Genomic DNA, 19,754 nt, shown 5'->3' with positions numbered 1-19,754 from the left:
CCTCAGGGCCTCTGTGCTGCCACACTCTATCTTTGCCACCCATGCAGACCCTCGAGCCCTGGAAGCTGTACGCCACGGTGGGGTTGCTGGTCGGGCTAGACGTCATCACGCTGGCCATCTGGCAGATTGTGGATCCACTCCATCGCACTATTGAGGTGAAGACCTGTCAGGGCACCGTGGGGGGCAAGTTCGCAGCCCACTGTTCTGTGGAGGAGCACTTGGTACCTGGGGGTCCAACTGAGGCACTGCTGTAGGGAAGCTGGCAGCACCTGATTCCTGCCTCTGCCTCTTGGGGTCACCCTCATGCAATTTGTCTCTAAAGGAATTCACCAAAGAGGACCCTAAAACGGACATTGACGTTTCGATCCTGCCCCAGCTGGAGCACTGCAGCTCCACCAAGATGAACACCTGGCTCGGTGGGTAGGGGGGTCTCCATGCAGGAGTGCCCATGCATAAGGCATGGGGGCTGGTGGAGGGGTCAGGGTGCTCACAGGTGGGCAAAGCAGGGACCAAGCAGGGAACAGGCAGTGTCTGAGTGGGACAGGGTGAGGTGAGTGAGCAGTATCTAGATGGTGGATTCTGGGGGGTGGGGGTGGGGATGGGCAGTGCTTGGCTGGGGGGAGAAGGAAAGGGACAATTTTGAGCGTTTGGGGGAGTGTTAGGGGTCTTCCCTTTCCTCCTCAGCCCTCTCCACCCTCCCATGCCTTTCCTGCCCCGGCTGTCTGACTCCTCACTCTCCCTGCTTGCCGTCTGCTCCTGCCCCTCCCCCGGTTGCCCCCCCTCAGCCTTACCTTTCCCTGCTCTTCCCCTGAAGGCATCTTCTATGGCTACAAGGGGTTGCTGCTGCTGCTGGGCATCTTCCTGGCCTATGAGACTAAGAGTGTCTCTACAGAGAAGATCAATGACCATAGGGCTGTCGGCATGGCCATCTACAACGTGGCAGTGAGTACACCCCAGCATACTCCACATCCCCTGTGCCTGTCACCAGGCTGTGGTCATGGCAGTGAGTATTCCCCACTGCTGCAGCACCTATAGCACCACCACTCGCCCAGGGTACTCCCATAGCCCCCTTTTCATCTATGCCGGATTGGGGGGCATTTGTTTCTTTGACTGTGCAGGGGAGCAGGTGCATCTGCCTCCCTGCTCCCCCACATGGTGACCCCCTTGCTCTGGCCTGGCCACAGGTGCTGTGTCTGATCACTGCCCCTGTCACCATGATCCTGAACAGCCAGCAGGACGCTGCCTTCGCCTTCGCCTCGCTGGCCGTCGTCTTCTCCTCCTACATCACCCTGGTGGTCCTCTTCGTGCCCAAGGTATGGGACAAGCTGGCCCCAGCCCAGCCCCTGGGGAGGGGTGTCCTGGTGCTGTGGGAAGGGCTACAGGGTTTTCTGGCTGTCAGCACAGGGAAGGGCCAGCGCCTCCGGGGTCTCAGTTCTGGGGGCAGTTGCCTGTGGAGTGATAGTTGGAGGGGGTCAGTGGAGATCTAAGGCTTGCTCTGCTGGGGGTGAGACAACGATGTGGTCTCTGGCTGAATCCAGAGGAAGTGAAGGCCATAGTCAGGTCTGGGAGTCTTTACTCCGGGTGTAGCACTGGGAGATAGTATTAGACAGTTGGAGATGCCTGCTCCCAGTGTAGTCTTGGCGTACAGGCTCTGAAAGTTGGCTGGCATGTAGCTGGAGGATTCTGCTGCAGGTGTGGTGCTTGGGTGTTTCCTCAGTGGAAACAGCTGAGAGCTGTGTTCTCAGTATAGCTTTGGGCTGGTTTCTGACAGCTCACAGAGGGTACGTGAAGGGCAACACTGGGTGTAACATGGGGATGTTACTTAACAGATTATAGGGTGTATTTGGGGCCTCTTGTGGGTAGCATTGGCAATGGGGGGTTGTTCTCTGAATAGATTATTGGTGTGTTCTCTTTGTAGTAAAGAGTATTCTGACAGCTGGGGGTGTTCATTGGGGTCTCTGCTGTTGGTGTACAGTCGGTATGTTGTCTCTGACTTTGCAGGGGTGTGGTTAGGGGAGGTTTATGCTCTAGATGTAGCCACAGTGAGAAGGTCTGTGGTTTGGGTGTCGCATTATCATGGAATCATAGAGCAATTTCAATACTGACAAGTGTGGGGTGCTGCACTTGGGCAGTGGGAACCAGCAGCACATGTATAAGCTGGGAAACTCCCTTCTTGAGAGCACAGTGGCAGAAAGGGATCTTGGAGTCATTATTGACTCCAAGATGAACATGGGCCGACAATGCGAGGTCACAGTCAGTAGGGCTAACCGTACCTTGTCATGCATCCACAGATGCAGCTCGAGCAGGTCCAAGGAGGTGATCCTCCCCCTCTATGTGGCACTGGAGTACTGTGTCCAGTTCTGGGCGCCACACTTCAGGAGGGATGTGGGCAGCATGGAGAGGGTCCAGAGGAGGCCACTCGCATGATCTGGGGACAACAGGGCAGACCCTATGTAGAGAGGCTACGGGACCTGAACCTGTTCAGCCTCCACAAGAGAAGGCTGAGGGGGGACCTGGTGGCTATCTATAAACTCAGTAGGAGAGACCAGCAGGGTTTGGGAGAAAGCTTGTTCCTCCTAGCGCCCCCCGGGTAACAAGGAATAATGGCCACAAGTTGTTGGAGAGGAGGTTTAGACTAGACATCAGGAGGCGCCACTTCACGGTCAGGGCAGCTAGGATCTGGAAACAACTTCCAAGGGAAGTGGTGCTGGCTCCTACCCTGGGGGTCTTTAAGAGGAGGCTTGACATCTACCTGGCTGGGGTCATATGAGCCCAGTTTTTCTCTCCTGACCAGGGCAGGGGTTCAGACCTGATGATCTACAGGTCCATTCTGACCCTACTTCTATGAATCTATGAATCAGTTGGTCTGGAAGGGACCTCCAGAGCTCATCTAATCTGACCCCCTGTCTGAGGCAGGGTTGTCCTTGGCAAAGGCATTGGAGTCTTGCCTTTGACGGTCAAAAGCAGACATTCCCAACCTCAGATCATGACCCAAATGAGGGTCGCAGAGGCAGTGCCAGTGGCAGCACACACAAAAGACAAGCCATGCCACATACCGGGAGCTCCCCCACTCCCAGGCCATCGCTGCTGCTGCCACCACTTCACTCTGCTCCCAGCAGCGGGTCGTGGGAAAAAACGCTTGGGAACCACTGGTCAAAAGGAAGGCTGTGGAGTCTGTTTTCCAAGTGGCATTTAGGGGTGTTGCCTCTGACAGTCAGCAGGGACATGGCTGGAGGGTCTCAGGGCGGTAGATGCACTGTTGGTGTGTTGTCTTTGATAGTGAGGATAATGGGGTGTTCTTTGGGTAGCTATGGGGTGTTGTATCTGATGGTTGCCAAGGGCTATGGGAGGTCTGTGACTAGGTGAAGAACTGGGGTGTTGCTTCTGACAGTCAGCGGGGACACTTGTTGCAGATGCGGCGTCTCATCACCCGAGGTGAGTGGCAGTCAGAGCAGCAGGACACCATGAAGACTGGCTCATCCACCAACAACAATGAAGAGGAGAAGTCCCGGCTGCTAGAAAAGGAGAACAGGGAGCTGGAGAAAATCATTGCTGAGGTGAGGGAGGACCCTCTCTATCCCCATGTCAGGTGCTGTGACCTTGGGGGTGCACAGAGGAAGGTGGAGGAAGCAACCCCCAGAGGAGGGCTAATAGACCCCATAGGGTGGTGGGAAGTGCCCCCCACCTGTACAAGTCCTTATGACACTGGGGTGCAAAGTTGGGGTGTGGAGTCAGAGCCTCCTGGGTGGTTTCCCCCTCCATGCCCATCAGTAATTGAGGGCTGGCTCTGGGGCCAGGGGGGTTAGAGCCCGAGGCAACCTCTGAACCTCCCCCCACACCTACCACACCCCTTGCTCACCTCAGCCCCATCTCTTCTCTCCCTGACAGAAAGAGGAGCGGGTCTCGGAGCTGCGCCAGCAACTGCATGACCGCCAGCAGCTGCGCTCACGGCGCCGCTCCTCCAACCCCTCGCGGGACAGCTGTGCTGCTGACAACCACTTTGCCAATGCATCAGGCACCGTGCCCACCCTCTACCAGCCCAGCCTGCCCCTGGTGCGCTGCCTCGTCTCTGAGCAGGCCGACAAGCTGGGGCGCAGCAACTGTGATGGCAGCCGTGTCCACCTGCTCTACAAATGACTGCCATGTGGCTGGAGACTGGGCCAGGGTAGGGGGTGGGGACAGGGCAGGGGGCAGGGCCCAAGAATGGGGCAGAGCTCAGGGGGGCTCTTCTTTTTTAACCACATCTCTAATCTTTGTAAAATATTGCTGTCTCTGTCTGTCGGTCCATCCGTCTGCCCCACGCCCCTCAGTGTCTGGGATCCAGGGGCTAGCATTGGTTCTCCATGGAGCAGGTACCAGGGCCATAGAGTCTGGGGTATGCCCTGGCTTAGCATCATTTGAGTGTCTGTCAGCCGGTGAGGGTGGGGGCCGGAAGGGGCAGCATCAGATGGGACAGGGTCAGCTGCTCATAACCAAGATGCAGGGGGTGAATGGAGAAGGGAAAATACACCGGTGTTGCTCATGTTTTTGTGCTGGGTGTACAGTCACGCTGTAGCACGCCATCAGACCTGATTGCCTTCTACGTACAGTCACTGTGTTGTGAACAGCCAGATCCAGTTACTGGTACACGCAATCAAGGTGTGTTGCGCACCCAGATTTAGCTCTCTGTATGTACGGTGTTATTGTAGCCTACGATCAGGTCTGGTTATTTGTAAGTTCAGTCAGCCTATAGCACACCACCAGATCTGGTCATTTGTACAGCTGTGTAGTGCACAGCTGGCTATGGTTACTGTAATGTACTGTCAGGCTGTAGTGTACAGCTGGGTCTAGATACTCAGAAGTATGGTCAGCCTGTAGTGCACAACTGACTCTGCTTATTTGTATGTACAATCAAATTGTATTGCACACGCAGGTCTGGTTACTGCAATGTACTTTCAGACTGTAGTGCACAACCAATTCTGGTTACCAGCATGTACAATCAAATTGAATTGCACACCTGGGTCTGGTTACTGTAATGCATTTTTTCAGACTGTAGTGCACAACAGGTTCTGATTGCTCATATGTACGGTCAGACTAGCACACGCCAAAATCTGATTACTGTTGAGTGCAGTCAGACTGTAGTGCACAACTATTTCTGATTATTTGTATGTACAATCAAAATGTAGTGCACAACCAGCTCTGGTTACCTGTTAGTACAGTCGGACTGTACCCCAGAACCAGGGTTGGTTATTGTATATGTGTGGTCATAGTGCACATTCCGGTCTGGTTACTGTCATGTACTCTCAGACTGTTGTGTACAACCAGATCTGGTTTCTTATATGTACAGTTGCACTTTAGTCAACAACTGGATCTGGTTATTCTCATATGTGCAGTCATGTTGTTCATATGCGAAGTACTCTTGTTCCTTTTGCCTACCTCTGCTCTGGAGCACAGAGCCAGCGTGATGCCCCACCCTGAGAGAGAGACAACTGGATCACACTGGCCTCAGCTGCTCATCCCTACCATGGAGGAACTGCACGCAGAATAAGCGGGTGACTCAGCATAGTTGGCCTGTGTAGCACAATTGGACCTAGGGTGCTTATCCACACCCTGCCTTACAGAAAACAATCACGTCATGCTACCAGTAGGAACAGCTACAAAGACCTGGAGTGGACCATCAGAGGGGACGTGCTACCCCTTGACGAAGGGTCACACTGTCTACATTGACAGTAGCCTCTTCACTGCAGTACTTTTCCCCCAACCAACACCCTGCACTAGTGACTAGGCTCAGGTCCTGGGGTGGGTGAATTGGGCCCTGAAGGGTACAGCTACTTCCACAGTGAGGCTAGCGCAGCAGGTCCTAAGTTGTCTTGTTACACCTGGCCTCAGCCCTCCTCTTCTGCTAGATGTAGCAGCAGGATGGAGGCTCCCTGGATAAGTTTCCTCATGGACCAGGCCTGGGTGTACCCCAGCGGCTGTGTGTTCAGTGCATGCCCTGGCCTAGCAGAATGGGGACCCTTACCCCTGCAGTTCCCTTTGCTACTCAGATAGCTCACCTGAAATCCAGGAACCAGTCTTCTGCTGGGCATTGGCTTGGCCCATAACAGCATGATAATAAGAGCACAGGCTGCATGCAACACATGGACTGTGACAGGAGCTGAGGCATAAGGCACACAAACCTGTACATAAGTGTAGCACCTGATGGAGCAGGTGCTGTCTCTCTCATGGACCAACAGCTCAGTGCATCAGGGTGCAGTGAGCCCTGAATTTCCTGGGGGGGTCACAACGTTCCTGAGGAAATGAGGCCAGTTGTGGAGCCACTTCAGTGGCTTGCTCCTACATGCACTCCATTATCCCTCCTCAACACTTGCAGAGACCCCGTGCCTGTGCTATCCCAAAAGCACAACTGACACTGTGCACCTTGATGGCAGATGCACGCTGCATGCCAACAAGGTACACACAAAGTCAAACGCCATGGTCCATATGGTTGCCCCAGTCAAGCATCAGCCCCATTCCCACACAGACACTGCCCGCACAGCATCACACAGCCCCATAATGGACACAGCACACAAATCCACCAGGGGTGAGTGCATCGTGCACGACGAGGTCCATGCATTTACACGCAGGTATACACACATGCATAGACACCCAAACAACCACCTTGCTGTGCAGCCCCCACACATACAGCATCAAGGCAACTGCCCCTTGCACACACACAGCTGCCACAGCCACATACAGGAAGAGTAGTGTCCTGCTCCTACCCCATACAGATGCTGCATGGACAATGTTACACATGAAGTCAACACAGCATGTACCTACTGCACGTACTGCATCTCATGCACACATGCTGACAGGGCTGGCTCACAATTTTGGGGGGCCCCCGATTCATCAAAAAATCAAAATTGCAGTCTAAACTCACTGAAATCAAATAGTTGGGGCTGGGATGTGTGCACATGGGCTGCACTGCCGGGGGGCATGGTGGGGGCAGCATGTGCTAGGGGTGCCTGGGTTCCCTCCCCAGGGCCAGAGCCAGAGCTGGGGCCCAGGTGGGAGTGGAGCCGGGAACTCCTCCCTTGCTTGGCCAGGAAGGGGCTCCCTGCCTGCATCAAGCCCTTTAAAATGCTGCAGGTGGCGGGGGACGAGTGGGGCACAGCCCCTTGTTTGCAGGCCCCCTGCGGCTGCAGGTTCTGCAGGATAGGACAGGCCGGCCCTGCTTGCCGAGCACACAAGGTGCTGCTACAACCCTGAGTTGAGAGGGAGTATATAGGAGACATGAGCTCCTGTTTTGCTGTTTGCCTCAGATTCCTCCCTACAGCCAACTGTCCTGTTGTCTGTCTGTCCAGTCACCCACTACCACATCCAGCCTTCTTGCCATTCCTGTCTGTCTATATAGCCCCAAGCACCCCTGTCCTCTCCTTGTGTTCCTCCATGGTCACAACATGACCAGTCCACCCATTCATCCATCCCTCCCCATCACACTGAAGCCACAAGTTTTTGTGGAGGCAAACCACTGCAACACAGGCCTCCAGATGGCTGGGATGGGGGGAAGCTTATGCAGCATCCACCGTCACTGCCCCCCAAAAGTCAGATTGCACAGCCTCCTCCCCATCCCCAAGCCAGGCGTGTGGAGGCTGAGGGCTGGGGCTGGCTCTGGGCTGCTCTCAGGTCAGGCTGGTACTTCCAGTAGGGGCAGGCAGTGCTGTGGCTAGGGGGGATGTGGGGACAGGGATGTTCCATATCATCCCTTGCCACACAGCACTGCCTGCCCCTGCTGGAGATACCATGGCTGCCCAGATGGACTGTGTGCCTAAGAGTGGGAGCAGATGCCAGGGTCCCCACTGCAGGAACCAGGGGCCTGCAGCTGTGGGGTGACAAAAGCCTCTGCACAACACAGTCTGAGCCAACCTCCTCTGTACCACCCTCCCCACTGCACCAAGTACAGGGGAGGGAACCCAAGAGTCCTGGATCTCAACCCCCTGCTCCAACTCATCAGACCCCACTCCCTTCCCAGAGCTGGGGACTGAACCCAGGGGTCCTGCACATCCCTGGGCCCATGTGCCAGCCCCAGCCTTCCCTTCCTAGCCACCTCCCTAAGACCGAAGTGTGCACAGGCTCTGGCCAGCATTAGCAGGCTGAGCTCTGGGGCTGTGCTGAGGTGAGCTCGGCGCTAGGGCTACCAGAGCCTCCCATACCAGACACGGCTGCTCCTACTGGGCCAGCCAGCTCGGCGGACCTCTTCTTCCTGGGATGGGGGATCTTACACAGGCCCCAGGCTGAGCCCCCCCATCACAGCTCTTGCGATAGGCAAGGGAGAGGGGGTGAGAGGGGCTGACAGAGCAGGTCAGACCAGTGGGACTGGGAGCCTGGTCTCTGGGATCTAGCCCCAGATCTGGCAGGGACATGGGGTCCAGGGTATATGGGAAGGATGATCTGAGAGCCAGGACTCCTGGCTTCTATCCCTAGATCTGGGAAGCGAGCAGGAGACCTGGGCACCAGAAGTGCCCCCCACTAGTCCCTGCTCCGCTCTCAGGGTCGTTCTTTTCCCCTTGGGTAGTTCGAGGCCTGTCAGAACATCATCGACACGCAAAACACAAGTCATTTAATGAAGGGGGAAGCAGAGGAACAGGAGAAGAGGGGTCACATGTATGTTCCCAGGAGATGGGGTCTGAGGGGGCTGGTGCAGGGGGTGCTCTCCCCCCCTCCCCCCAAGTCAGTTCTCTGGCAGTGATCAGGGATGTCACAGTCACAGACTCACAGTCATGTCCAGGTCCTGGCAGCTGCTCCTCTTGTCAGGCATCAGCCCAGGCAGGGCAGGGACAGGGCAGTCCAGGGGCTGGTGCTAGTGGCAGTGCTTGGGCACAGCAGGGAAGTGGCCTTCAGCCCAACCCAGCCCAGCCCACGGGCATCAGTGCCTGGTGGGGGGGGCTAAGGTGTGGTTGGTGTGTGTGCTGTTGATCATGGGCCCTGAGGACAGCGGCCAGGTGAAGTTGCTGAACCCTGGGCGCGGCACTGCCATGTTGTACACACCTGGCAGCCAGAAGAAGATGTAAACGCTGCAGGCTATGAGCCCCACTGTCACCACTATGGCCACGACTATGGCCACGCAGAAGGGCCAGCTGGTGATGCTCAGCCTCCGCAGGCTACGGCCCGTGACCCGGGGCTCCGGACGCCCTACATCCACACTCAGGCTGATGGTGTTAAGGGTGCTGCTTGGCTTGGGCAGTGCCGGTGCCCGGCCCCAGGCCCAGCCCTGGTTGCTGCCTCCATTCCCCCCTAGCATGTAGAGCAGTCCCTTGCGGCGGCTGAAGTGGACAGAGCCCTTGGGGGCACCAGGCAGGGGGGGCAGCTGCTCCAGCAGGTCGCAGCGGGTGGGCAGGCCGGGCAGCCCTTTGCGACGGGGTAGGCGTGTGAGCTCCCGGCACATGGGGCAGCTCACAGCATTGACCTCCTCGGAGGAGACGTTGATGCGTGCCAGGCACTCCAGGCAGAAGGCATGCCCACAGCCCAGGGCCTTGGGCACCTTGAACAGCCGGTCGTAGGGCGTGAAGCAGATGATGCAGTCCAGGGGTGTCTCCTCCTTCTGTTGTTCCTCCTCAGCCCCTCCAGCCCCCTGCAAGTCAGGCCATTGCTGCTCCTGGTCCTCTGGCGCCTGCATGGCACCTGGCCGCTCCTCTGCCATGCCCGGGGCTGTCTCCTTCACGTCGGGCAGAAATGGGACTTGTGGGGTGGAGGCACCACACACACTACAGTCTGGGAGGGTGCAGGCAGTGTGGGATAGCAGGTGCCTCCCAGTGCCCTCTCCCCCAGCTCCTGCTGGGCCAGGCCTGCACCAGCGTATCTGGAGAAGCTAGAGAGAAAGGACAATATTTACCCAGCAGTGATAAGGAGCCTTAAGGAGCCTGGCGTCACCGTCCCAGCTGGGAGACGCCCCCAGCACCCCAGATTGTATGGGGTGGGGGTTGGGGCTATCAGCCATTGCCTGGTTCCTCTAGAGTCACCCCAATACAGCCCCATCAGCTGTGCACGCAGCATCGGCATGGAGCGATCGGCTGCCCACGCTCCCCACCAGAAGGACGGGGAAAGAGAGAGCACGTCCCCACAGCACCTCGCTGCACCTCGCTGCTCGAGCCCACACCCAAGCCTGGCCTCTGCTCCCCGCGCCCAGGACCCCAGGGCTGCCCCCTTCACAGCTCTGCCAGTGGCCCTCACCCCTGCCCCACTGCCCCTGCTCTCCCGGCCTGGGGCTCCCCTGCCTCAGCAAAGTCCCGGGCCCATCAGTCTCACCTGCTTGCTGGCTGTGGTCCGCGGGCTCTGGGAGGGCACAGAGCTGGGCCACTGGCTCTCCGTGTGTCCCCAGCCCTGGGTCCCTTCCCCTTGCCTTTGGCTCTCCCCAGAGCACTGGGGAAGCTGCGTCCCATGCGCCGGCTGTGCTCCACCTGGCACCAGGTGCAGCCGGTCCTGCCACTCCCCAGCCCTGGAATCCGTCCCCTGCAGAGAACGTTTCCTTTCGTCACGCCTGCAGCTCCAGCCTCCTCGTGTGGGCCTGGGCAGGCTGCAGGGACAAGCCGGTGCCACTGCATTCCCTGCCTGAAGCCACGGTGCCAGGAATGCGACTAGCAGCTCGCTCCACCAGCATTAACCCTTTGCCCCTTTCAGTGAACACCCCCTACTGCACTCCCCCAGCCCACGCTGCAGCACGGTGCCCTCTAGCACGGCTCTGAGGCATCCGTGCCAGCACTGACTGCCAGGACTACACCCTGCACCCTGGTCCCTTGCTACCACATTGGGCCTGGCACTGACCCACAGGGAGTGCTGCCCCTAGGGACCCCTCACCCCACTCTACAACACAGTGCTCCCTACTGGCATACTGGGGTTGCTGCCTCCCTGCCTTGGGTGGGAGTGGGCCCCAGGGCCCGCACTGACTGTGGGGGAAGAGCTGCCCCCCGCCAGGAGGACAGGAGAGGACAGCCGTAACCATAGCACAACTAGGTGTGGGCAACCCTCCAGGAGAAGGGCACCCCAGGGTGGGGTGGGACAGGGGAGAAATGGGCTGGGGAGCAATGCTGGGGCAGGCAGCTGTTCTTCAGGGGTGGGGAGATAGGAAGCAGGAGTGGGCCAGGATCCTGGATGCCATGTCAAGGCCAGGAGGTTGGATCCACAGTCTGGCCCGTGGGAGCATGGAGACTGAGGCCCTGGCTCTGTCAACTTAATCCTCCAGAGATGAGGGGTGGGGGTGATGGGCACAGGGCTCAGGGCCAGGCCCAGCCTGGAGGACTGTATGGAGGGCACCAGGATTGGACTGGCCTACTCTGCAGCCATGGTTCAGCATCCCTGCCCCAACCAGCAATTCTGCTTCTGCTGGACTGGTCCATCCAGCTGGACCAGCACCTCGCCTCCCCCAGGGCTGGGGGCAGGTTGTGCTCTCCCATCTGCACACACAGCACCTGCTGCCAGAATCGGAGCAGACAGAGCCTGGGCCCCACTGTTATCCTGAGGGTCCCCCGACGTCCAGACCAGGCCAGTCAGCCCTATGCTCTGTGGCCAAGAGCCTGCACCCCCAGGACAGAGGTCAGAATCCAGCCCAAATCCCCCTGCAGTCAGGGGAGGACTCCAGATTTAGCCCTGAAGAAACCAAGACCAGAAGCTGGCTTCCATCCCACTGCACCTGGCAGATAGCTCCGAACTGGCCAAGATCAGGATTCAGTGCAATCAGGAGGCAACTCTGGGGAGACTCCTTGCAAGCCCTGCTCTCTTCCTGGGCCACACAGCTACACCCAGCTCAAGGGGATATTTCACTGAGCTGGTTTTGCGCCCAGCCCAAGCTTCAGCTCACACCTCACACCAGGGCTGGCTGAAGCAAGCAGGTTCCAGTTCCATCTCCTATTCCCCCGCTGCAGTCGCTGCGCATTGGCATCATGCCACGAGAACATGGGCCCTGCCTGACGCAAGATGTTTCCTACACTGAGGCTGCCTCTGGCCCATCACTACTGACCCACTTCACATGGCCCACCCTGTGCCCTCTGCACATGCAGGTACTTGAATGAGAACTAGGGGGAAAGTGGAAGATGGGCAAGCCTGCCCATCCAGCCAGCAGATGCAGCTTTGCTCCTCCTCAAGCCCCTGCCTCCCCCAGAGCTCACTAATGGGCCTGTAACAAGGGGAAGGGTGTCAACATGGGGTTAGCAAGCCAGGCCTGTAGCCGCAGGCAGCTTCCACGGGGTGTTTAGCGTAGCCAGATGGGGGTCATGCTGTGAAACTGGCTTGGTTTGGTAACAATCCTTTCCAAGACTCATCCCAGGGACTGGAAGTGGAGTATCTCCCCCCAAAGGCAGAGGCACACCAACTACAACTAGATATTATGGGTGCAGACGGAAGTTGTAAGTAATGCTGTAAATTTAATCACTTTACACAAAGCACTTAAATTTAGCGTTATCAAAACCAAACAGATAAGTGGCTCCTGCACACAGGAACTCATGCCTTCATGCAATGACAGAGTCCAGGTGGCAAGGGGCACTGCCGCCTGCATTGTAAGCCAGCCAGGGTCTCAGAAGCCCCTGGCTGGCTGTCATAGGTGTTGGGCAGAGTCTGGTGGCTTGAGCCCCAACCCCATGAAAGCAGGCGCTGGGGACCCTCACCCACCCAGGACATTTTTGCTGGGGGGAGGGGCTACTGGGCAGACAGGGTGGAGCCAGCTGTGACAGATAGGGAACAAAGGCCTTCACCTGCCATCAGCCCTTGCCGTGAGGCAAATAGGGTGTGCTCAACTATGGCAGAAAGTGGACAATGGACCTGGGCGGTGGGGCAGGTGGCAGGGGAAGTGGTTAGGGGCTGGGATGTCTCACAATCAAGGGATCCTTTTCACAAAGGAGGGATGATTGCTGGAAGCCCCTTCCAGGGTTTGAGTTCATGGGGATGCCCTGGCCTTTGAGCCTCCCACCCAGCCCAACTGTTGAAGGAGCCACTGGCTCTGGCTGCTGTCAAACCTGGAGAGGCACTCCTTGCAAGTTGCAGCACCCATCCCAGCTGGTGCACTGACAGCCAGCAGCACTGGGCTGTGGATAGGACCTGAGGCCCACTACCATGAGGTCTGTGCCTGACATGCCCCAGGTACCAGTTAGGGGGCTAAGTACAGGCCCCGCAGCAGGCTGGGATCCTACAGGGCAAATGTTGCTTCCTGGCAGTATGCTGGCCAGGGCAGGTGCTGAAACTCACATGGATTAGCATTGGGGTATCTGAGCTCCTGGCCTTGATCAGCTACTTCCTGGACCCTAGCCCATGGAGCTACACCCGCATCCTGATTACCCACTGCTATTATAGCACCTCAAGGCAGGAGTGGAGTTGGGGCATGACCCCCCCCATCAGAAAAAAATCCCAGTGCCCCATGCCACTGGGGGGAGCACGTGTGCCCTTCATTTCCGCTCCTATTCCTCAAGGCACACCCCCCCTACATAAAATGGGAATGTGCACCAGCTCAAGTAAGCTGCTTCCCAGTATACTTGCTCTGCCCCTCATTCCACAGCTGCACAAGGACTCTGCCTCCTCCCTGTGATAGAGATGGGGCATGGCAAGCAACCCCTATAGGGAAGCACAAAGCAATTCCAAATCACTTTTAAGCAGAGTGCCTTAATCTGCTACCTGATTAGATGAGGTCGACTTTTTCCCCATATCAGCCATTTTTGAAGCAGTTTGCAGCCATGCACTGGTTTGGTCATGGTTTTAGGGCACTTTCAGGTACCAGATAAGGTGCAAACAAAAGTGACGATGTTTGCCTGATGTAGCAAGTCCTGGCATGAACACTTATGGCCATCCTAGTTCATAGCAAGAGGCACTGCCCCCAGTTGGAGCAACGGGAGTTTAAGCATGGACAGAGACAGCACCTCAATACTATAGCATAAGGTTCATCACCTCCAGCCAATGGCAGCAGGCACCCAGCAGCTCCAACCCAGCTAGCTCCTTGCAGTTAGAGGAAGCAGCAGCACACTGCCCTAACCCCCTTTTAGCACTCTGCTGCCATCTCATCTCCAGTATGAAGAGCAGCAATATAGCACCAAGGCCAGCCCCACATGATCCTGTATGGAGGCAATAGAAAGCTGGCAACTCAGAGAATAGAGACAGGGCTTGTAAATGGAACCAACTTTATTGAAGTGACTGCAGCATCTCTAACGGTTGGACTTCGCCACACGTTCCAATTCATCCTTCTTCTTGATAGCATATGAGTTAGAGGAGCCCTGGGAGGCAGATAGAGAGAGTGAAACCCTGACCTGTCCAGCCCCACCAGAAGTATTCTGCACACCAGCCCCATGACCTCCCACTAGGCAAAACACTGCTCCACGCAGGTCTTGCAAATGGACCCCAGAGCCTTACATGGGTTCTCAACCAAAGCACCAGTTAGCTCAAGGGTGGACAATTATTTCAGGCAGAGGGCCACTTACTGAGTTTTGGCAAGCTATCAAGGGCCACATGACAGGCAGCCAGGGGTAGATGAAAATTAATTTTCTAATTTTTTTAAAGGGGCCCATGGGCCAGACAGAATAGCCTGGTGGGCTGTATCCAGCCCATGGGCCGCATTTTGACCACCTCTGAGTTAACTGAAGTGACAGCTCTGGGGGCCAACCCAAGCCAGAGAGGGAGCTGGCAGCTGCAATGAGCTGAGCATTGGTCATACCACAGCTACCACTACCCAATCCTGCAAGATAACTCAAGGGGCCAGCATCCCTCCTGTAGACCTTCACTGTACACAACAGGGATTAAGCTCCAGGATAAGGCCATAGTAGAAACAAATTAAATGCGAATTCAGGCCTTGTGCACATGCACCCACCCTGTTACCCCAGTCCAATTAGTGTTAGAGCCCCATTCCTCAGCCCAGCATGGAGCAAAGCAGCCTAACCTGCCCGCCTACCTGTCACTGGAGACAGGCAATTAACTGTCCCAGCACAGAGCACCTACCCAAGCCAGCTGTACTTACTGGAGTTGTACCATAGCCCAGTACTGGCCCAGGTCTTATGGAAAGCCAATATCCAGAATGGTAGGCATGACCAAGGGATACTGACAGCTGTGCCTGGGCCCCAAAGCAACACTAGCCTCTACATCTGGCTCAGGTACTCCAAGTGCAAGATGAGGGATAGGGCCAATGCTGGGAGCGCAGAGAGCAGGGTGTGCTCAGGCAGCCAGTGCAGGACATGCCACCACCATTGCCCAGGCAGCCAGTGACATTTTGGACAGGGAGGCGAAAAAGAGACCCCAACCCCAGCTGGGCTACAAGGGCTGGGAGCAGGGTGAGGAGAGGGGTCTTGTGTGGACTTATCAGTCAGTCAGTCTCAAAGCTACATCAGAGGCAAGTAAAGCAAAGCTTTTACCAGAGGCCAGCCATTTCTAACTTTAGTCACAATCCCATGTGGGGTAACAGGCCTCATGGTACCCTACTCTGCTCCCAGTAAAAAGGCACCCTTGAGTGCTTCAGAGTACCTGGCCCTCTGCCTCCACTTGCTCCATGGAAATGGGGCAACAGAGCCGGGTTTCATTTAAAGGGAAGCTGTCTTAGTTTAAGTTGCTGGACAGGAGTGGGGTGACTGAAGCCTGGTGAAGTCCCACCTGCTTACAAACAACAGTTACTGTGTGGATTGGGTCACCCCAACCTAAGCCACCACAAAAGAAAGCTGGGGAAGCAGCTGCATTAAGCAGCAGAGCTGACTGTCACAGCCAGTTCCCCTCACACAGGTCAGACACCCCCAGCACTGAGCAGAGAAGAGAACTCAGCCTGGCCCAAAGGGGGGCTCCTACCTTGGCAGCATTGATGAGCTCATCAGCCAGGCACTCAGCAATGGTCTTGATGTTGCGGAAGGCAGCTTCACGAGCCCCAGTGCACAGCAGCCAGATGGCCTGGGGAGAGGCAGAAACAGGAATCAGCTCCAGAAGCAGTGGGGGTGGGATACCCACCACACCCTGCAGGAAGCTCAATGTCCAGTCCAGCTCCACTGTGTGCACGTACTGGGAGGCAGCGCAGCATACCTGGTTGACCCGGCGCAGGGGGGACACATCCACAGCCTGTCTCCTGACAGTACCAGCACGGCCAATACGGGTCGAGTCCTCCCTGGGGCCACTATTGATGATAGCGTTCACCAAGACCTGCAGAGGGTTCTGCCGAAAAAAGTACTGGATGGGTCAGAAGGAAAGAGTCTCTGGGCCACCCTGGTAAAGAGGTCCTAAACCAAGCCAATGGCCTGACCACAAAAACTCACCATTTCCAGGGCCCAGCCATCCCACCCATGTACTTTCTCTATGCAGCCTACTGCCATAACCACTTCCAACAGAGCATCCCCCGCCCCACGGCACCCAGCCCCCCACAGCCCCAAGGGACACCCCTGTACCCCAGGGCCCACAGGCTGCCCTCCCTCCCATCTCCTCTCTCCAGGGCCGCCCTCACCTCGCCAGTGAGCAGGTGGATGATCTCGAAGGCGTGCTTGACGATGCGCACGGTCATCAGCTTCTTGCCATTGTTGCGCCCGTGCATCATCATGGAGTTGGTGAGCCTTTCCACGATGGGGCACTGGGCCTTGCGGAAGCGCTTGGCTGCATACCGCCCGGCGCTGTGGGGCAGGTACTTGGCATACTTCTCCTTCACTGCAATGTAGTCCTACAGCAGGACACGCAGTGGCGTGAGGAGGCAAGGACCAGGGCTACCCTCCCACCCCACCTGGTGAGGGGGTAGGGCAGCAGCTCCCCCAGATTTCAGCAGCCTCCCAGGGTGGAGCTGCCGCCCCTCATGAACGTGCTAGGGCTGCGCCCACCGAGTAAGGGGTTGGTGGTCATCCCTCAGACCCGGCAATGCACGCTCCAGCCCCTGTGGCGCCCCCGCTCCAGCACCACAGGAAGGAGAAGGGTGCAGTGTGCCCTTCCAGCCGAGACCCCCAGCCCTTCCTCAGGGCCAGCTGGGGAGGACCTGGCCCCGCAGCGTGCAGCAGCCTCCCAGGTCCGGGCCGCGGCCGCACGGGCGCAGCGAGAGCCACTAGGAGCCCCTGCCCTGCCCTGGGGATGCCCGCGGCCCGGCCTCCTCCTGCAGCCCGGCCCTGGGGCGAGGGGCAGGGCCCCCAACCCGCGCCCGGGCAGCCCTGCTAGCGCTCAGGAGGGGGAGGTGAACCGGGCCGGGGCAGGCCGCACCTGCAGGGAGATGTCGCTGATCTGCACGTCGTCCGTGCTCCACTTGCCGAACAGCTTGATATCGGGGGTCTCGGCCACGGCGGGGGCACTCTCCCAGTCCGTCATGCTGCGGGGACAGGTCAGGTCAGGTCAGGCCCGGCCCGCGGCTCCCACTCCCAGTCCCAGTCCCCCGCCCCGCTCTCACATGGCGGCTCCCGCGTCTCCGGCAGCGGAAAAGGCCGCGCGCGGGGTCGCCCCGGCTCTTATCCAGGGGCGCCGCTTCCGGGGCCGGGCTGCGCAGGCGCGCTGGGGGGGTTCGGGGCCGGGACCGGGAGCGGGAGCGGTGCGGGGTGCACGAGAGGGGTCTTTGTGCAAAGCAGAGCTCGGGGCACGGCGCGGCACGGCACGGCACGGCAGCCCCGGGCACTGCCCGGCGGGTAGAGGCTTCTTACCACCGGGTTTCCTCGATTTCCTTCCGACCTTTATCGGGGCCGAGGCCGCCTGCGCTGGCCCTGGGGTGCCGGCTCGAGGGGCGGGGGCTCGGGGGTACGGGGCTGTGCTGGGGACGGGGGTTTCATAGTTGGTCGGGTCGGAAGGGACCTGCGCAGATCATCGAGTCCGACCCCTGCCATGGCAGGAAGGAGTACTGGGGTCAAACGCCCCCGGCAAGGTGATTGTCTAGTCAAAAAAAAAAAAAGGTTGATTTACTGTGAAGTAGAAACAGCACTGCAGGAGAAGGAAAAACACAACAATCACAAATAAAGTGAGTGATAAGCACAATATAAACACAGATAAACCAATCACTGCTGAAAGCATTTCTAGCTAGGCTCCAAGTTTACAGAGAATGTGGGTTAAGCAAGATGAAAACTTTATCTCGGATGCACCAAGAGGGGCAGGGACCGGGCTGCTTTTGTCCTGAGCAAAACTCAGGGGCCGGCAGGCAGGAGACATCACAGGTGCAGCTGCACGACTGCGACCACCCCACCGAGCCGCAGGGACCCCAGGGCGGGTAAAGTCAAATTAATTATTTTGGGACCGGAGCATCAAATCCTCGCTGCCCCTGGGCTTTGCGTAGGGCGTTGGTTCTCAACCTTTTTCATACCAAGGCCTATTTGTAAACATCAGTGGCCAGTCCCGACCCCCTGCCCCCCACGCCCCAGCCCCCCAGTGTATGGGGGGTTCACAAGCCGCCCCTTGCAGGCTGCAACTCTGCCAGTGTGTGCAAGGGAGAAGCCACAGTTCCCCACCTTTTTATTCTTTAAAGAAGAATCCATTTTTCAAGTTTGCTTCCGACCCTTTCATATATTCTTGCAACCCACTTTTGGGCTGGGACCCACGGGCTAAGGAGGGCTGGATTAAGAAGCCTGCTCTCTCCCCCCGCCACTTCCTACCCTCCCAGAAGCAGCTAAGTGCAGTCATTCATTTCCCGTGCTCAGAAATCATTTCCAACGAGGTTTCTTCGATTCTTCTGATTTCCCCCTGACCTTTATCAGGGCCACAACTCCTGCCACCCCCCCAAACCCTGCCAAGACCAGGCTACTTTCCCCGCTCTGCCCTCGCCGCCTGCTCCATAAAGTCTTGCTGCCCAGCGTGTCCCCGAGGAGGCAGCACGAGGACAAGGAGACGGCTGTGCAGCCTGGTCCTTTCTGGGGAGAGCAGGGGCTGCTCGGCTGCAGGGTGCGGGGAGTGCCCTGCACTTGGGAGATTGCAACCGGTTGAAGCCAGATGGGCGGACTGTACTCTGTGATAAAGAACTTGTTTGGTGGTGATGTCAGGGCAGGAAGTGACATCCAGCGCATTGTATACCACGTGGCTGTGAATCTATAACCGCTTACATTTCTCCTGCACGTCAGCAAGAGGAGGTGAGAAGCAGGAAGAGAGCTGGCTGGGAATCATCAAACCAAGCTGCTGGCCACAAGAGGAGACAAAGGGGGCAGGGGAAAGGAGCCGGCTGGGATAAGGAGAGAGACACGCAGCCAGACTCAGACTACAAACGTGGCTCCTGACCTAGAGACCTGTATGGGGCAAGGGTGGGACTAAGGCTGGTACGTCGACTGCACCTCCGGAGGTGGAGAAGGGGCACGCGGATGTGCCAATTGAAATATTGTGATCTGATATTGATCCCTGGAATAAGTGCTGTGTCCCTTTTGATGTGTATCTACCTGCATTTATCGTCTCTCCTTGGCTGGCTGTAAAACGTTTGCCAAGCTGTAGACTGCCCTGAGAGCTCCTTGTGCTCATGGGATACCCTGTTACCTGTCAGCTCCATGTTCTGGGGGAACCCTGACACAGGACACAGACTGTCTGACTCACAAAGAATCGCCCCCCCCCCCCCCCCAAAAACAGAAGCTAATTAAGATGCAGTGCGAGACACACCTAAAACCCTCCAGATAAGGGTGACAAAAGTGAAACAACTGCCCTAGGTCTCATTTGCATCTGAGATGGGACCAGATGACTATTCATTTACATGAGAGATGGAGAACAAAACCCCCGAAGCCAAGACTGCAGTGAATTCTGGGATCAGCGAAGCAGGGGAGCTTGTGGGGATGGGGGATGTGCATTATGGGGAAGCTGTGCTCCAAATGCTGATCAACCCCCACACCCAGCTCAGCATTTATCAGACCAGTTCTAATTTGGAT

General features: G+C 57.4%; 3 protein-coding genes across 6 annotated transcripts in view; 1 reads left to right on the top strand and 2 right to left on the bottom strand.

Moving 5' to 3' along the window:
- GABBR1 (gamma-aminobutyric acid type B receptor subunit 1) overlaps nucleotides 1–5,357 on the top strand; it is a 43,111-nt gene extending 37,754 nt beyond the window's left edge. For all 4 annotated transcript variants that reach the window (XM_090029976.1, XM_090029974.1, XM_090029975.1 and 1 more), the window contains 6 exons: nucleotides 48–155; nucleotides 323–416; nucleotides 815–942; nucleotides 1,185–1,313; nucleotides 3,414–3,557; nucleotides 3,889–5,357. In XM_090029976.1, coding sequence (XP_089886102.1) covers nucleotides 48–155; nucleotides 323–416; nucleotides 815–942; nucleotides 1,185–1,313; nucleotides 3,414–3,557; nucleotides 3,889–4,137 — 852 coding nt within the window. In that variant the 3' untranslated portion in view covers nucleotides 4,138–5,357. The remainder of the gene's footprint in view (nucleotides 1–47; nucleotides 156–322; nucleotides 417–814; nucleotides 943–1,184; nucleotides 1,314–3,413; nucleotides 3,558–3,888) is intronic.
- A 3,222-nt stretch (nucleotides 5,358–8,579) lies between these two features.
- Nucleotides 8,580–10,463, bottom strand: RNF225 (ring finger protein 225). The gene is made up of 2 exons (XM_090030137.1): nucleotides 10,264–10,463; nucleotides 8,580–9,826 (listed from the first exon to the last, which is right to left on the bottom strand). Exon 2 carries the CDS (start codon nucleotides 9,656–9,658, stop codon nucleotides 8,885–8,887), a length of 774 nt encoding a protein of 257 aa, XP_089886263.1. The 5' UTR covers nucleotides 9,659–9,826; nucleotides 10,264–10,463; the 3' UTR covers nucleotides 8,580–8,884.
- A 3,634-nt stretch (nucleotides 10,464–14,097) lies between these two features.
- RPS5 (ribosomal protein S5) lies at nucleotides 14,098–17,372 on the bottom strand. Its single transcript, XM_090030140.1, has 6 exons — nucleotides 17,321–17,372; nucleotides 17,137–17,242; nucleotides 16,403–16,612; nucleotides 15,988–16,116; nucleotides 15,760–15,858; nucleotides 14,098–14,207 (listed from the first exon to the last, which is right to left on the bottom strand). Exons 2-6 carry the CDS (start codon nucleotides 17,239–17,241, stop codon nucleotides 14,139–14,141), a joined length of 612 nt encoding a protein of 203 aa, XP_089886266.1. The 5' UTR covers nucleotide 17,242; nucleotides 17,321–17,372; the 3' UTR covers nucleotides 14,098–14,138.
- Nucleotides 17,373–19,754: the final 2,382 nt, after the last annotated feature.

This window comes from Crocodylus siamensis, chromosome 15, assembly GCF_052110815.1.
Source record: "Crocodylus siamensis isolate JL-2025a chromosome 15, ASM5211081v1, whole genome shotgun sequence".
Taxonomy (NCBI): Eukaryota; Metazoa; Chordata; order Crocodylia; family Crocodylidae; genus Crocodylus; species Crocodylus siamensis.
The sequence above is the reverse complement of the archived record's forward strand: the minus strand, read 5'-3'. Positions and strand labels throughout refer to the sequence as shown.

Excerpts from the sequence above, each read along its gene's own strand:
- RNF225 (XM_090030137.1), bottom strand. The coding sequence starts at position 9,658 with ATGGCAGAGGAGCGGCCAGGTGCCATGCAGGCGCCAGAGGACCAGGAG.
- RPS5 (XM_090030140.1), bottom strand. The coding sequence starts at position 17,241 with ATGACGGACTGGGAGAGTGCCCCCGCCGTGGCCGAGACCCCCGATATC. Across the intron at positions 16,117-16,402 it reads TCCACCTGCTCACTGGCGAG|AACCCTCTGCAGGTCTTGGT; the intron begins GTGAGGGCGGCC and ends TTTTTTCGGCAG. Across the intron at positions 15,859-15,987 it reads CCCTGCGCCGGGTCAACCAG|GCCATCTGGCTGCTGTGCAC; the intron begins GTATGCTGCGCT and ends GCCTCTCCCCAG.